Raw genomic sequence first — 16,878 nt, forward strand, 5'->3', positions numbered from 1 at the left:
GGGTTCAAATCCCCTTCCACTCGGGCCTATCAATCACGTAACACAAGACAAGCTCTAGCTAACTGTGTGAGCCTCAGTTTCTCCTTTGTAAAATGAGGACTATCTTATAACGTGGCTGAGAGGATTAAATGAAAAAAATACACAAAATATTCACAGTGATGATTTCTTGACTTTCTATGCCAGGCAGTGGGCAAAGCATGTGAAATATATTACCTCCCTTGATTGAATTTTGCCCTGTCCAGGGTCTGGAACATGGGGGCACTCAGTGCTTAGTCCCTTCTTGGGCTAAAAATGGGCATAGAATGTTACACACAGTCTTAGCGACACGCAGTTATGCACATGCTTATGCATTTACTAGCATACTTCTGCCACATTCCTGAACCTCTGTCACTTGGCCCTGGCTCCTCCTCGGCCTCAGCCCCATCCTCCACCAAAGCCTCCAGGGTCAGCCCCGGATCCTGGTGGTGCTAGAGGCCATGCACTCATAACAAAGCCAATCTGTCCGTGCAGTGGGCATGAGTCCTGAGGTGGCTTCAGCTCGCTCTGCCAGCATACAGTGATTTAGGGAGGGGCGCCCAGCAGCCCTGGGGACCGTCAGGGAGTTCCTGCTGAAGGAAGCTCCCAGTTGAGTTTGGAGGGTGTGGTGAGCTAAAGCCAAGACTCACTAATATAAACAAGGAGAAGTGTGACCAAGCTCGTCCGATATTCATGCTGAGGATGACCCTGCCGCATGAGGGTGACGGGAGAAACAGCTGCAGCCCGGTTCAGTGGCAGGCAAGGCAGTTCAGGAGCCGTGGGCAAGGTTTCATCTCAGCAGGGCACTGTCTTCCGGGGTTAGCTAATTAGGGGCGGGGTGGGGGGTGGGTAGCGCCTGGGGGGCTCAGGGCAGCACTTGGGTGGGTTTTAGTCACCTTCCTTTAACATTCTGCCCTTCGAATTATATCCCACACACAACTCAAAAAACAGAGTTCTTTCAAACCTGAGAGGTTTGACAGCTAAGCTGCTTCTTTGAAAAATCCCTTAGTCTTCCACAGCCTTTGCCGTCTAATCACCTCTGAATTTTAAATTAGTAATGAAGATATTAAGAAAACCATACTTAATCTCCCACCTCTTCACAGCATGAAGCTGGCAGCCTCCCTCATGCCTAACCTCCGTTTAGTTAGAAATTTAGAGCTTTTCCGAGCACTTTCGCATGTGCTATCAAATTCAATTCTCCCTTGAAATCACAATGAGGTCAGTTAGGAGTGGAGACCCAGCAGTCCTAAGGAGCAGTCATGAGAAAAGCCCAAGCAGGAATACGATTTCCAGAGCAACTAAACGTTTTTAAAAACTCAAATTAATTCCACCCTAGCCATCCTAATTAAAGATTTTGGAACTCCCATTCTTTACATTAAAGAAAGCCTAAGGAGTGTTCAGGATATAAGATCCAGGGTAAATCATGATTTACTGTACTTTTCCCTCAATACTTTAAGACTCTTTATTAACATCAATAAATGTCATTAATTAATCTCAGCTTAGGCGAATCACACTTAATTTGCAAACAGAAAACCCACGGTAGAGAGAGCTTCAGGTTATTAGATGTGCCTAGAACATCTGGCTATTCACTAAGCCCCTCGATTTGGCATTGTGAGTTTATCACTGACTGATGTAAAAGAAAAGCACAAATATATATTTCTCTTGTTGTTATTAATGGCACTAAAGTCAAGTTCCATAAATTAAGTCTAGGAAGAGGAGTGGAATGGGGACGGGAGCAACGAGCAGCATGTGTAAAAAGGGAAACAACTTTTTACTTTATAAGATTTTATAATATCCAAATGTTTACAAGCACATGTAGTCATGCAATTTCTTATTGAATGTTTTCCAAGGGTCACTTCTTCAGAAATAAAAGGCAATATCACAATTTTAGAAGGTTTTGCAAAATTGTTTTTCTGTGTTTTCCCAATAAGCTCCTAACCCTTCAAAAATTCAGTTAATTCAGTCCAAAAAACAAAAAACATTAGGGGCCAGCCCTGTGGCATGGTGGTCAAAGTTCATGTGTTCTGCTTTGGCAGCCCACGGTTCACAGGTTCCGATCCTGGGTGTAGACATAGCACTGCTCGTCAAGCCACGCTGTGACAGCATCTCACATAAAAGAGGAAGATTGGCATGAATGTTAGCTCAGGGCCAATCTTCCTCAAGCAAAAAGAGGAAGATTGGCAACAGATGTTAGCTCAGGGCCAATCTTCCTCATAGACACACAAAACTGATTAACCTTATATTGTGGTACTAAATTACAATCACAGCAATTTCTACCTTCTAGTCAATTATATAGACAACATTTATTAACAGTTTACCTCTCTCTCCAATTTCTTAGAGAATCTTTATCTAAATGGGGGTTTTCTTTTTCTTTGTTAAAAAGTATACGTATTATAAAGAACCTGGGTACACCCTAGGCAAAGATCATCGGTAGATGACGGAAAAGGGAACTGAAATTTATGGAGCTCCCATGTGCCAAGCACCACGTTACACGCATAACTAGGACTGAGTCATGTTGACAATCCAATGAGGTAAGCATCATTATCTTCGCTGTACAGGTGAGGAAATTAAAGCGCACAGGAATTAAGTTGCCCAAGTTTCTCAATTAAGAGTAAAGCTCCAATTTAACCCTAGACTCTCTACCTCCATAACCCATACTTTTTCTCCTGGGTCACTTTCCACTTTTATGTGAGAAAACTCTGGTTCTGGGGAGGAGGGTGCCCTTCTCACTTGAGTTTTGACATTCCCCAAAATATTATGCTTTTATCATCACTCTTAACACCTAAAACTCACGTGCCAAACTCCTTACCTCCTCTGACTCTGGCAAAAGCTTCAGAAATTCTCGCAATGTCTCTGCTCCATAATGCTCACTCTTTCCTTGATGAATATCTTCCACGATGGACTGAGGAGACCTGAAAAAGACAATTAATTAAGATTCCACTTCACATTTGCTGGAGTGCCAGAGAAACACAGGCCAGTGGAAATTAAAACCCCCTCCGCCCTCCATCCTGCTTTCTTCCCAGTCTGACAGGTGGTTTTGTGTCAGGGATCACAACAGCCCCACTGCCGGGAAAGCAGGGATCTTGATACAGCACTCAGAGGCCCCTTCACCCAGAAAACCATCCTCAGGCACCCCAGAAAGGATGACAGTGGCAGCAACACTGAGGGTCTTCTTGGTGGAAGAAAAGCAATCCCGTTTGGGCTCATGCAACTCCTGCAGAGCCTGCCCATTTCTACTTCACAACCCTTAAATTTAACCGCTGTTGGACTCACCCGTCCGACCTCCCCTCAAGGGGCAGCACCCCAGATAAACTGACAAATTCCCTCACACAGCAGTCTTGAATAGACACCCCAGGGGACAATCCCTGTACTTCAAGCCACTAGTTTATGTTTTCAGAAAGGAAAACAGCAGAAAGTGACACACACTTGCAGACTCATTAAGCTATGTGCCTAAGAAGGTATGAGGAGAGACTTTCACTCATATTGGAATCTAAATTTCAGCTCACACCCACAGCTCTGATGCTGACAGCATGGATATGACTAAAGTTTCAAATGTGTGCAAAATCTTACTTCTTAAATTGCTTAAGAAATATCCCAATGTTCATGCTCCGTTTTGCATCCAAGAGGGTAATCTGGAAAAAAATAGAGACATGTAAGATCATTAAAGTACAAATAAGAAGAGTTGGAGAAAAGAAGAGAATTAAAACATATCAAAATACAACACTAATTTATAAGAGAATAATTCCCAATATGTAAATCTGATGATTAATTGATATACCTCACATAGTTTTACGAATATTAAAATATTATCATCTTCCCAAATTTTCTGCAATGACATTCTATTTCCTTAGCTGTAATAATTTTATATCTATTTTAATATTATATAATTTTTAATAGATTATATATATTTAAAGTTTTTCATTTAAGCTGTTTCCTTTTACAGTAATATAGCCCACATTTAAAAGCCCCGATTTGGAAATAGACGTCTTAGCATAGCAAGAATCATATGAGATTTGAACTAAGGAAGTAAAAAATAACTGAAGACATTGCAGAGCGAGTCCCAACCCTGATTTAGGGATATAAACAGATCAACACTGTTATTTCCAGAAACATAATAAAATTCTTCATTTTTTTCTAAAGGAAAAATTTCTTTTCATTGAAAAAGAATATATATGTCCAACAGCCCTTTTAGGAGGAGGTAAGAAAGCATCCTACATTTTATTTACTCATAATTTAAGAAGGAAAACTCGTGCTGTAACTCACCAGGTCTAAGACATATTTTTTTTGCATGTTAACATCTCTGGAATCAGGACGTCTTACAACGCATGGCTCATCTTTGATGTAATCAAATATGGCGGCCATCCTAATGTACCATCAAAACCCAGATTTGCGGTACAATAGGTTTAAGCTGTTCAAGATTAATAATTTGGAAGGTTTTATCAGACTGGAAATTATATAGAACACTTTTTTGGTGGGGAGGGGAGATGTTTTTAAAAACCGAAGCCATTTCTTTGGAAGTAAATATCTAGGCCGTGTGGAGGAAAGACAATCTTAAAACTGCTGTAATTTTTTCCATTTGTTTTTTGGTAAAGGGAGACTAGCTAAAATAGGAATGTTGTTATAATGCTCTTCCTTTCCAAATGTATGTGATTCACTGTGAACAAAAGAGAATCAGGTTTCAGATTAAATTCCTGATGTCTCGGCCTGCTTCTAAGCATATAAGCAGCAGCAAGACTGTTAAGCAAAGTTAATGGCACTTCCTGGCTATAAGGTTAAATTTTTACAAGAGTACAGTTGCCTTCTTTTGGAAGACTAATCTTAAACAATCACATTATTTACTACCCTGGGGGTTTATTTCATGTTAACACAATCACCTGACAGCCATAAAATAAACTCCCAAACTAAAAGGGCAGGCTCCTTATTGGGATCCTCCCCAGGGATCGCAGTTCAAGTTCAGTGTGAAGGGAGGGGAGAGGAGTGGGGAAAGAAAGGCTGAGAATAAAACCTCTCCAACTTAACACCCCTTAACAAGGAAAGCTCACACCAAAAGAAGAATCCAAATTTATTAAGACAGAAAACCATGTGTTCATTATAATTCATAAATTAGAAAGCCACAAGTAAGAAGATGCATATTGACAGAGCTGCATCCACATCTGAAGACCTTTCTCTGCGCCTACTTCTCCACCCATTCTCTCCATTCTAGGGAGAAGAAAAGACTTCTTTTATATTTCTCTCATTAAATTACCACCTCCTGCTGTATTGAACCCTTGATGGCAGCACCCTCCCCGCACCCCAAGCCCTACCCTCATCCTCTTCCCCTCCATCCCCTGGGACTCTCGGTACCCTTGGCCCAGATCCATAGCTGTAGTTGTGTGAAAAGTGATGGAGAAATTACTCTTATTTGTACTTGACAGATAATGAAACGGAGCCTTAGAGATGTCATTTTATAACTTCCCCAAAGCAATACTTGAACTGCAGTGCTAGCCTGGGTCTCTCTGACTCCCCTCCTCTCTTAGTTCCTGTGAGTTTTAATATCGCCAAGGATATGGGCATATAGAGAAGTGGCAAATGTTCCATCATCAGCCTGGTATTCACATTGGGATATTTCTCCAGGAATAGCGGCAGATCTGTAGAAGGCCATCCATAGGGTCTGGCCAAGTCCCCTGGGGACCCCAGAGATGTAAGTGTGGGGTGATGGATAGAAATTGTGTTCTCACCTGCGAAGATGGCTCCAGGAGCAGAAGCCCTGGGCCTCCAGGGGCAGCCCTTCATGCTCAACACAGGGGCAGCCACGGCCTGGAGCAGCGGTTGTCTCCACAGCTTGAAGCAAGGCTTCAGAAACTGGTCACTAGTTTAAGAGAAGTCAGCAATATTCCTAAGGAAAGACCTGGGCTGGCCATGACTGAGCACCTCAAAGGGAAAACAAAGCCCAGCACCTCATCCAACAACAGGAACACGAGACAACTGGTACCACGGCGGGCACCATCCCACTGTCCCCGGGCATCCTCAGATTTGCCTAGCGTTGCAGCAGCCGCATTCTCACAGGTTATCATGCTTGATTCTTCTGGGGCAGTGTTAGAAAGCGTCTGTTCAAGTCCTTTCGAGAGGGTTATCACTACACATGTAAATTTGCTTATCTTACTGACCGAGTGCTTTGCCATCTCAAAAGCTGGGCAATTCAGAAACGGATACGTGTTGGACTGGGCAGTGTTTCAAAATCACTCAAAGCAGTGAACACTGTACATGGGACCCCGAGAGAGGCCCTGGCTGTGCAGGCTGAGACAAACCGCCCCAAGAACAGGGAAGAACCGACCTGGCCCCCCCCATCTCCACCGGTTCCAGTCAATCTGTATCTACTTTCCTGGACACCGCAGGACATAGGGCAGGACCCTACTGAAGTCAGGGCCTGCAACAGCCGTACAGTCAGGGTGCTGGAGCTCATGAGCTTTCTTTCCCCTTAAAGGCCCACCGAAGAGTTCAACCGTCCCCGGCAAACAGGGCAGCTAAAATGGAAGGTAATGTGCTCAACTCGTCCCATCCTGAGGATGGCAAACTAAGATGTGAGGGAAACCTGGCTATAATAACAGGCTCCCCACTGACTGCCAGGGTGGCCAGGTTGCTCTGAGGCCCTCTGAGGCACTGAGACAGCAGTACTATGTACTCAGTAAAGGGGGTCAATGGCTATACCACATTTCTTGTTAAAACCTCCAGATAAGCTCTCCTAGTTTTTCTACTACAATTCTTGTGCTTTCACCCAGTATCAATCCACTAAAAAATCTGCCTCCCATATTCTTTAAAGGAAGAAGAAATTTTTTAGTTGTGGTAAAATACATATAACATTTCCTTCTGAACTGGGTTTGTTTGTTTGTTTGGTTTTTTGGTGAGGAAGATTGGCCCTGGGCTAACATCTGTGCCAATCTCCCTCTATTTTATATGTGGGACACTGCCATAGCATGGCTTGATGAGCAGTGTGTAGGTGTGTGCCCAGAATTTGAACCCACGAAGCAGAGCATGCAAACCTAACCACTATGCCACTGAATCAGCCCCAGTTCTTAACTTTTTTTAAAGGTAGAGTTCAGTGGCATTAAGTACATTCACACTATTGTGCAACCATCACCACCATCCATCCACAGAACTCTTCATCTTGCAAAACTGAAGCTCTATACTCATTTAACAACAACTCCCCACTTCTCCCTCCCCCCAAGTCCCTAGGAAGCACCATTCCACTTTCTGTGTCTACAAATTTGACTACTGTGGGTACCTCATAAAGTGCAATCATACAGTATTTGTCCTTTTGTGACTGGTTTATTTCACTAGGTGTAATGTCCTCAGGAGGAAGGAGAAAATTTTAAACCACTTTTGTTTCAATATTTCAAAGGGGGCTTCCTCACCTATTTAAGTAACACTAAGTAGTGCTTATTTCAATACTATATCAAATTCTGAAAAGCAAAATTTTTAAAACCTTCCTGTATCCTCCAAAATGGACTTAGATTTTAGTTTTTAATGGTTTTTCATTTTCTTTTTTATTTTCGGTTGGCTATCAATTGGGAAATGTTCCTCTCTCTGTTTTAGGGAAAAAATGAAAACCCAGTTGAAGCTTTTTTTTTTTTCTTTCAAATATATTTCAAATATTCTACCTAGTTCTAGATTTCTGGATGGAGCATGTCACAGAATTCTAGAACCTACAGGGATCATAACAAAAATTGAGGAAGCATGACTGACACCTGAATAACAGTGTGAGAGAATAAAGCATTTCTTCTCACAAATTTAGAAAAACCAATCTTCCTTCCATCCTTTCTCTCTTCCTCTCTCCCCCTTACTCTTTTTTTCTAGTAAGTGATTTTAGTTATTTCTTATATGGTTAATTAATTAATATTAATTGTAATATCACTACAGACATCATAGTGAACAACCTCAAATGTTTCAACATTTGTGTTTTCTCTTTCTTTTCTTGATTTCAGTTTTACTGAGGCATAATTGACAAATACAATTGTGAGATATTTAAACTGTACATCATGGTGATTTTTTTTTATAAGATGGATGTTTCTTTATTTCTTTATTTTCTTTATTTATTTATTTATTTTGGAGGAAGATTAGCCCTGAGCTAACATCTGCTACCAATCCTCCTCATTTTGCTGAGGAAGACTGGCCTTGATCTAACACCTGTGCCCATCTTCCTCTATTTTATATGTGGGACGCCTGCCACAGCATGGCTTACCCAGTGGTGCCATGTCCACACCCGGGATCTGAACCGGCAAACCCCAGGCCACTGAAGTGGAATGTGTGCACTTAACGCTGTGCCACGGGGCCAGCCCCCATCATGGTGATTTGATATACACGCTCGGCTCGCACATGCGCTCATTCTCTCCTTCCTTCAAAATTCTTGAAATTCAGTAAGCAGAGCTGGGAAACAATGGTGAGAAGTGACCTACTGTATAATAAGGAACCTCTGCTGGAAGCTGGGGCAAAGGCCAGGGTACTAAGGAAATGACTTCTGGCTCCTTCCAATATTGAAAGGATCTGCTGAGAAATAAAAGGACTTTGCACGAAGGAAAAAGCAGGGAAAAGCCCATATTCAGCACCGGAGGGGCACTAAGGGTTGTCCTGAAGAATTCTGCTCCAAGTTCTTCCACCGTTCACACTTAATTCTAATCCCAGCATTCTTCGCATTTTATAATAGACTGCTTGCTCTTTCAACAGGGGACGATCCCACCAGCTTCAAGGCCTCTAAGTGAATTTTTGGAGAGAAGTTAACATGCTCCCGAGCCAGACAGAGAAAAGAAGCCAATATTGTCAGCTCAAGAATTCAATAATGCAGAGATCTGCTACTTCATTCCAGAGCCCTGCTCACTCTCTTATCTAGTCAACTCCATCTCTGACCTATCTTCTCTGCTCCTTTTACAACAGATTAAAAAATGATGCATTTCTGTTGCCCTGTTTTTTGTTTTTTCATGAGGAAGATTGGCCCTGAGCTAACATCTGTTGCCTATCTTCCTCTTTTTACTTGAGGAAGATTGTCGCTGAGCTAACATCTGTGCCAATCTTCCTCTATTTTACATGTGGGACACCACCACAGCATGGCTTGATGAGTGGCACACAGGTCAGCACCCAGGAACCGAACCCACGAACCCAGGGCCACCAAAGAGGAGCACGAGAACCTAACCACTAGGCCACCAGGTGGGCCCCTTGTTGTCTTTATTTGGTTAGTTTTTATTAGCGGGCAGCATTCTTTCCTTTTCTTTTTTTTTTTTATTCTTCTTCTCCCCGAGGTGCCCCAGTACATAGTTGTATATTCTAGTTGCAGGTCCCTCTAGTTCTGCTATGTGGGACACCACCTCAGCATGGTTTGACGAGCAGTGCTAGGTCTGTGCCCAAGATCCAAACTGGTGAACCCTGGGCCTCCAAAGCCGAGTGCACGAACTTAACCACTTGGCCATGGGGCTGGCCCCAAGCATTCTTTCCTTTTAATTCCTAGTTTCCTAATTATTTCTTCTAACAAGCAGAGGTTTCTTAATTTACTTTCATGTTTCCAGACAAAGAGTACTTACAAATGCAATTTTTGACTCCGTTTCTATAACATATGGTGATCTGCAGCCCTGAGGCCATGCTTTCAGTTAACTTCTTATAATTTGCCAGCTGTATTTTTTCCCAAATAACACATTTAGTGTTAACTGGAAATACGCTTCCTAGAAAGTCTATCTGAAAATAGCTTTATGCTTTGGCTCTCTGGAAATCTCTGTTCCACAATGGCCACAATTCAATTCAGAGATCTGAGGAATGAAGGCCATCTCAAAACAATTGTGGAAGAAAATGTGGAGGGAAAACCATGGATAAAAGTCCTAAGGATGTATATTAGTTAATGACGTTATTTAACCAAAGGCATTTTGTCCCAGAAAGGTCCAGTTAGTCTCAGATAACTGGGCTCAGGAACTTGACTTTCTGTTTCAATAGAGACTAATAATGCTGGACTTGAGCACAACTGCTCCACTAGGGGAAAGGCAGCAGATGTGCTAGAGACAGGGCAGTGCCGGGAGGACAGAGAGCAGTGGCCCCCGATAGCATGTTCTCTGCATGAGGTCATAATCCACTGGGATGTCTGGGAGGATACAGCACACATGCTTCTTATACTTTTTAGCTACTCGGCTCCAGCTCATCATAGAAGGCCCTTTCTATCATTTCCAGAGCACGTTCGCTTGCATCATCTTATTTCTTAGTGATTCTATCAAGTTCTGAAACATATGTGCACATACCACCCCCCCCACCCAAAACATATAACAACACACTGTATGGAGGCTTATCCCTCCACATTCCATTCTTACCTCTTCTCTAGCATCCCTGGAGGACGAATTTACACTTCCTCCTCTCCTAGAAGGGGAAGACTTGGTGGTATCTTCTTGCTGCCCAAAGAGCTCTTCGATGGTCTTCGTATCAATTTGGTAGTGATGCTTCTGCCTGGCTGCCAAAGTCCAGATGTTGGTTTTGCCGCGAACTTGCTCCTCTGGAATGGTTTTCCAAAAAAAGCTTCTCATCCGCTTTTTCTTACCAAGGTGGCTGTAGCCATTCACGTGAGAAGTTGGGGGTAGGCCTGGAGGGGGCGGTGGAACCAGAGGCCCCCCAGGTAGTGGAGGTGGGGGGGGAGGAGGAGGAGAAGGAGGAAACCCTTCCCCTGAATAGGGACATGGCGGAGGTGGAGGGGGTGGCGGAGGAGGAGGGGGTGGTGGTGTTTGCCCGATCATGAATCCAGCTGCCATGGCGATATTCCCATTTTCTTTATCATTGACCAAGGAGACACAATTCATAACATGCATAGTACTGCTGCCTTCTAAGGAGATAACTTCTCGACCTTGAGAAAGCAGACACAAACATCAAATTTGCATCATACGCTTGCCAGTCTGCCGCCAGAGAAAAAGGCACTTCTGTTGTGTGTCATCTTGCAAACCTACAAAGAAAAAACAACTTTAAAATCAGCACAGGAAAACATTTTAATACTACCTATTCCCTTCAGAGGCTAGCGCCAGTGCTCCAGAATAGTTGGACATTAACATCAATGAGGGGCAACACATCCACAAGGGCATTAAAAGGAACTAATACTTTCCCAAATGTGAACCAACTTTTACTACCTGGAAATGCTCCCAAAGCATCAGCAGTAAATCCAACTTGGAACCTTCCATTAATCAATAGAACACATATTTGTTGAGAGCCTCCTATAGGTTCAGCCAGTATTGGTCACTTTATGAATGAACCACTGTGCCCTAACTGGCTCATTTTCTTTGGGCAATGGATACCCAACCCCTAGGGAAATTACCCAAATGGCTGATGCGTTAGGTGTTAGTGACCCTGCCTTTCTCGAGTATGGACACGTCCCCTACCAATCAGTGGGTCAAAGGGCACCTTCCACCGTGCACGTAATAGGCAGGGCATTTGGAGATGATAAAATAACAGCCAAACTCATTCCCTTGGAGTCAGGGCCACCATATTCCTGCTCCACTTGGTGATACAGCTTCCCTGCAAACAGAGAAAAGAGCACTAGACACAAAGATTAAAGGTTCCAGCTCTAAATCAGGCTTTCCTGCTTACAGTTTTAGACAGGTCACTTCGCCTCACTAGACTTCAGTTTTCTCATTTGTAAAATTAGGAGGTTGGGTTACATTACATGACCTCCACCATTGCTTCCGATGCTGTCATTTTTTTTTCTCTCTCTCTCTTTTTTTTTTTTGACGAAGATTAGCCCTGAGCTAACATCTGCTGTCATTCCTCCTCCTTTTGCTGAGGAAGACTGGCCCTGAGCTAACATCCATGCTCATCTTCCTCTACTTTATACGTGGGATGCCTACCACAGCATGGCTTTTGCCAAGCGGTGCCATGTCCGCACCCGGGATCCAAACCAGTGAACCCTGGGCTGCTGAGAGGGGGAACGTGAGAACTTCACCTCTGCACCACGGGGCCGGCCCCCAATGCTATCATTTTTGATTCTAGTTAAGCCACTCTTCAGAAACCATCAGAACTTCTCAGCTGCCTCTTTGGCTTCTCCCGTGACACAATTAGCAAAGAAGACACACACATAAGGACATGCTGCCCATATCAAACCTGCCACATATCTATCCCTTATCTGCACAGCCACTGACTTATTTTGATAGCCTGTACTTTTATCAGCCTTTAAATGTCTGTTTTTGGTTTTGGGTTGTTACGGGCCTGATGTGAAAACAGGGGTCAAACAATTACATTTATTCAGCTATGAGAACAGGCAAGTGGGGATGTGGAAGAAGGGACCCCATGGGGGTACGGAGTGAGCCCTCCAACCATGTGGGCATGTGAAAAGGGGACTGTTGCCTCCAGGTCATAAAGAGCTTTTCAGATCGGACTTCTGAGTATAATCATCTTTTACAGCATCACTGTCAAAGTTCACACTTACAAATACATTGGTCAAACAATACTGGATGACACAGGAGTAAACTGTCTGATCTCACTAATTCAAATATTACAAAATGTTTACACAGAACCATATACAAAAGCCAGGATTGCCTTGGAAACAAAAGCGGAGGCTCTAGGGGCCGTACTTCCGCTTCGGTGGCCAGGGTTCACCCGTTCAGATCCCGGGCACAGACCTACACACCGCCCATCAAGTCATGTGTGGCAGCATCCCACGTACAAAACAGAGAAAGATTGGCACAGACGTTAGCTCAGGGATAATCCTCCTCACCAAAAATAGACTGTTTTCCCTCAGATCCCAGTTCTGCTACTTCCTAGATGTACAACCTGAGGTGACGTGTCTTATCCAACCTACATTTCAGCATCCTCAACTATGATATAAGGATATGCCATTTCATTGGTTTGTATAAGAAAAAATGAGCTAACAAATGCACAGCCCTTACCAAGATGCCTGGTCCATAGTCAGCTATTATTAACAAGAACAACTGGTGTCATACATACATACGATTTCTCTTTATTTTCACAGGGATTATATTTGCATTAAAATATGTATTGGGTTTATGGATAAATGCTAAGTTACCTCATGGCTACCTGAAACATCTTTTAATATTTCCACTCTCTGCTTTCTAAGTTATTAGGTTTGTGAGATTTGTCCTTTTTCAATACTCGGTGATGGTATATTAAATTATCTCCACATTACAAGAACAAATGTTTTTATGACACATTTGAAAATTTAAGCTCAGAAAATTACATATGGGTAGAAAATAGCATTTCCAATTATTAATTGGATAATCCATGTTTTACCATTTTTAAGTGTACATCAGTGGCATTAAGTACATTCACCGTGTTGTGCAGCCATCACCAGGGGGTAAATTTTAGAAAGTAAAACTGAAAATATTTATCCAAGCCAACTTACAGCTCACTTGAGATGCGACTGGCTTTTAAAGGGAGTTTTCATAATTCTCATTAGGACACAACTAGGCTGTTTTCACCGCTGGCACCCCTAAAGCCAATGAGTCATTGTCAATTACAGTTTATAGTTATATTTGAACTCTTCTTTTTTCAAGACAGTACAGGTAATCTTGGCAGTTTATCCCGACATATTTTAAAATACTTCTGTACATAAAATACCTCATGTATAGAAGACTTGCTAATCCTCCAATTCACCTCCAATCCCAGATACGCTGACTGGGTCATAGATTATCCCTGCTAAGAATGGTGATAAGCTAAGTCTCCATCCTAGAAAGCAATAACTCATTCAGTGCTACATAAGTCTATGCACAGATGTGGCCTTAAACCTCACACAGCAAATGTAGAGATACTAATGAAGAAAGACAAAGACTACACAGGCGGAGGTTGTGCAACAGTACTATCTTCTAACACTAAAGCTCTGAAGGAAGCAAGCCTTTTTGAGTCTTGTGTGTTGCACAGAGGGAGCACCAGATAAAAGCTTGTCAAAGTAAAACATGACATGTGTTAGCTATGCATTGGCTTCATTCTAACCACTGCCCTATCTTAAAAGAATGTTATTTTAAAAAGTTAAAGGAATGAAAGAAAATTTACAACAAAGTTCCTGGTATGTTGTTTGGCTGATTTTTTCCCCAGGGTAACATACAAGGATCCTAGGCCCCCAACAGCTTCTAACGAATAAGTTCTCCAGCAATGATTAGCAAATGCTTTTACTACCGGCTTCAACAGGGCTTTGAGAAGGCTGCCCCCTTGGCGAAGATTTCCAGCGGCAGGAAAAAAGAGAGGGCAGACACACACATTCCAACCCTTTCCACAGTCTCACGAGATATTTAAAACAGAGGACACGCAAAAAACATTTGATTTATTATGGTCCTGTCCACAGCAAAGATGCAGATGCATACTGTCCAAGTACGCTAGGAGAACACAGGTAACGCAGCAGCCCTAAAGACACTGGCTGTTTCACACAGCTGGCAACTACCAGCGAGGACAATGGAATTAGCCTTGGCTCTGTCTGAAAAATGTCAAGAGTCCCATCAATCTCCCCAGGGCAGACAGAGACAGACTTGTATTTAACATCTCACCTACAGGTTGGAGATCTCAGCAGCAGGGAGGGTTGCTGCTAAGGCTGACAAATGCCCAGCCCTGAGTAAAAGGCAGATCAGCCACGGTAAGGCTCTGAGGATGAGAACTGCTCTTCAAGTCCCCTGAGAGCTCATCAGGACCCATCGGGGGTGTGTCTGAGCAATGGAGCCCCGGGGGAGACCGCGACTCAGCTGAGCATCTTTTAACTATGTGAATTTTTAATACGGGACGCTGCGAACACGTACTTAGCCTTTAGCTGATCATAGGTAAAAAGTCTTAGAATTAGAAAGTTCATAAGGGTCTTCAAAGAAGCCCTCTGGCCCCTCCTAAACTCTTCTTGACTAAACAGCCGGCATTACTTTGCTTTTGGGGTCAGAAACATCGCTGGAGTAGCCACCTACCCGTGGCGGAGTGGTTAAGTTCCCGCGCTCCGCTTTGGCGGTCCAGGGCTTGGCGGGTTCGGATCCTGGACGGGGTCATGGCACCGCTCATCAGGCCATGCTGAGGGGGTGTCCCACATAGCACAACCAGAGGCACTCACAGTTAGGATATACAACTATGTACTGGGGGGCTTTGAGGAGAAAAAGAAAAAAAAAAATCTGGAAGCTAAAACAAAAGAAAAGAAAAGAAACATCCCTGAAGCTCTATTCTCTTGAAGGGAGTGGGTGGGAGGGAAGAAAAGAGAAAGCATGTATGCTTCATTTCACAGAGTATTTAGGAAGAAAATATGTTCCTGAACGTCAGTGCAGAGCTCAGAGCTTTCCTGAAGGAGGGTTAGCGGGGCCTTGTTGCTCAGCTAGTCACTCACTCCCTAGGTCAACAATAATCAAAAGTACACGCCAAGGAAAACCTGCCAGAAAACCATTTCTCTTGACTCCTGACATGTGTCACAGACGAGGTGGGAGCCGGCAGGGCTGGCCCACACCCTTCTGACGACAAACGGGGGCAGAGCAAGCCGGGTTTGGAGAGAACAGACAGAGGAACACACAGCCCTACTTTATGTGGGGGAGAAGAAAGGGCGGGGGAAATACAGGCAATTCTCAAATACGGAATCTTTGCTCTCACTTCACTAACTTACTGGGAAAAGGCTCCTCCTCCACCACGTATCTTTCAAAACCTCTCTTGATTATTAAACATGGAATGTCAATCACACAGTCGCAGCACAGCTGGCAACATCCCACTCCTCGCCGTGGCACTGTCTGGCCAGCCGAGAAAAAACCCAACCCCGTCTCCAGTCGGCGCGTTCAATGGCAGCACAACACTAACATTTCACAGATGGCCCCGAGCGCGATACCCTGAGAGCGGGTACGGAACGTTTCTGAATGCGCATTGTCAGTTTCTCTCACTGTCTCCAAACCAAGGAAAAAAGCAAACAAGCGCCAAAGGATGCTCTAGAGAGAGGGAGGGAAGAGCCCGAAACTCCTTCCAGGAAGACAACTGTGGGTCGGTAGAGGGGGCCACAGACGGCCGAACACTGGGGGCAGTTTCAGCGCAAACAGATGTTTGAAAACTGACTACTAGATCCGGGGACACCGGGGGCACAATTTCTTTCAAAAACTACTGGACACACAGTAGTTTCCTAGGTCTTTGCACCGACGAGCAGTCCACCGCGTCCTTCCGCCCCCAACCCCGCGCCCGCGTCCCGCCCCAGCCACTCACCGAAGCGCCACCGGCTCCGCGGCACAAAAGACTCGGAGAGCGCCGCGAGCCCCTGGCCAGCGACGGCCACACAGCCGCGTCCGTCTGATCCCCCGGGGAGCCCCGTTCAGAGTGTGGCGGCAGCAAGAGGGACGCAAGTGGGAGGTCCCCAAGTGGGAGGTCCCCGAAGGCGGGCGCGAGCCCCGGGCGGCGTCTTTATCTGGGCCGCGGCGGGAGGGGCGCGGGCGCGCGGCGGGGAGGGACGCCCACACGCTCCGCGCAGGCTCTGCGGCGGCCGCGCGGCGGGGCAGGGTCGCGTGCCGGGGCGAGGCCGCTGCCTGCCGTGCGGGGACAGCGGGGCCGACAGCGCCGACGCCGGGGCAGGGCTGGACGCGCCAGGCGTCCGCACGTCCTGGAGCAGAAGCAACTGGAGCAGCAGGCGCACCGGTTCGCCCCTCCCGAGGACCCTCCGGCCGGCGGGTCGGGGCGGGCCATGGTGTCACTCGGCCCCGCCCCCTTGCCCCGAGGGCTCTAGCTTTATACCCGCCCCCCCCACCCCCGGACGGGCATCCCGGGTGCCCGCCCCCTCCGCGAGGGCAGCTACACGAAGCTCCCAGAAGCTGGCGGGTGGCGGGGAGAAACGGGTTGACTAGGGAATGTGTCTCTGTGCTTGGAGCGAAAGGCGGGGGGTCCTCCTGGTTCGCGGACACGGGCTCCACTCTCTCCTCGAACCTCCGCGGTGAA

At 45.1% G+C, this 16,878-nt stretch overlaps 1 protein-coding gene across 5 annotated transcripts in view; it reads right to left on the reverse strand.

Moving 5' to 3' along the window:
• Positions 1 to 16,878, reverse strand: part of FHDC1 (FH2 domain containing 1) — a 38,052-nt gene that overhangs the window by 19,742 nt on the left and 1,432 nt on the right. For 2 of the 5 annotated variants that reach the window (XM_023636425.2, XM_014737973.3), the window contains exons 2-4: positions 10,335 to 10,954; positions 3,586 to 3,647; positions 2,825 to 2,927 (exon numbers count right to left, since the gene is read on the reverse strand). In XM_023636425.2, the coding sequence (XP_023492193.2) occupies positions 2,825 to 2,927; positions 3,586 to 3,647; positions 10,335 to 10,823 (654 nt within the window). In that variant the 5' untranslated portion in view covers positions 10,824 to 10,954. Of the gene's footprint in view, positions 1 to 2,824; positions 2,928 to 3,585; positions 3,648 to 4,278; positions 4,424 to 5,732; positions 5,864 to 10,334; positions 10,955 to 16,155; positions 16,652 to 16,878 lie in introns of those variants that run through there. The other 3 variants (XM_070261463.1, XM_001501253.7, XM_070261462.1) reach the window with 3 other exon arrangements.

This window comes from Equus caballus, chromosome 2, assembly GCF_041296265.1.
Source record: "Equus caballus isolate H_3958 breed thoroughbred chromosome 2, TB-T2T, whole genome shotgun sequence".
Taxonomy (NCBI): Eukaryota; Metazoa; Chordata; class Mammalia; order Perissodactyla; family Equidae; genus Equus; species Equus caballus.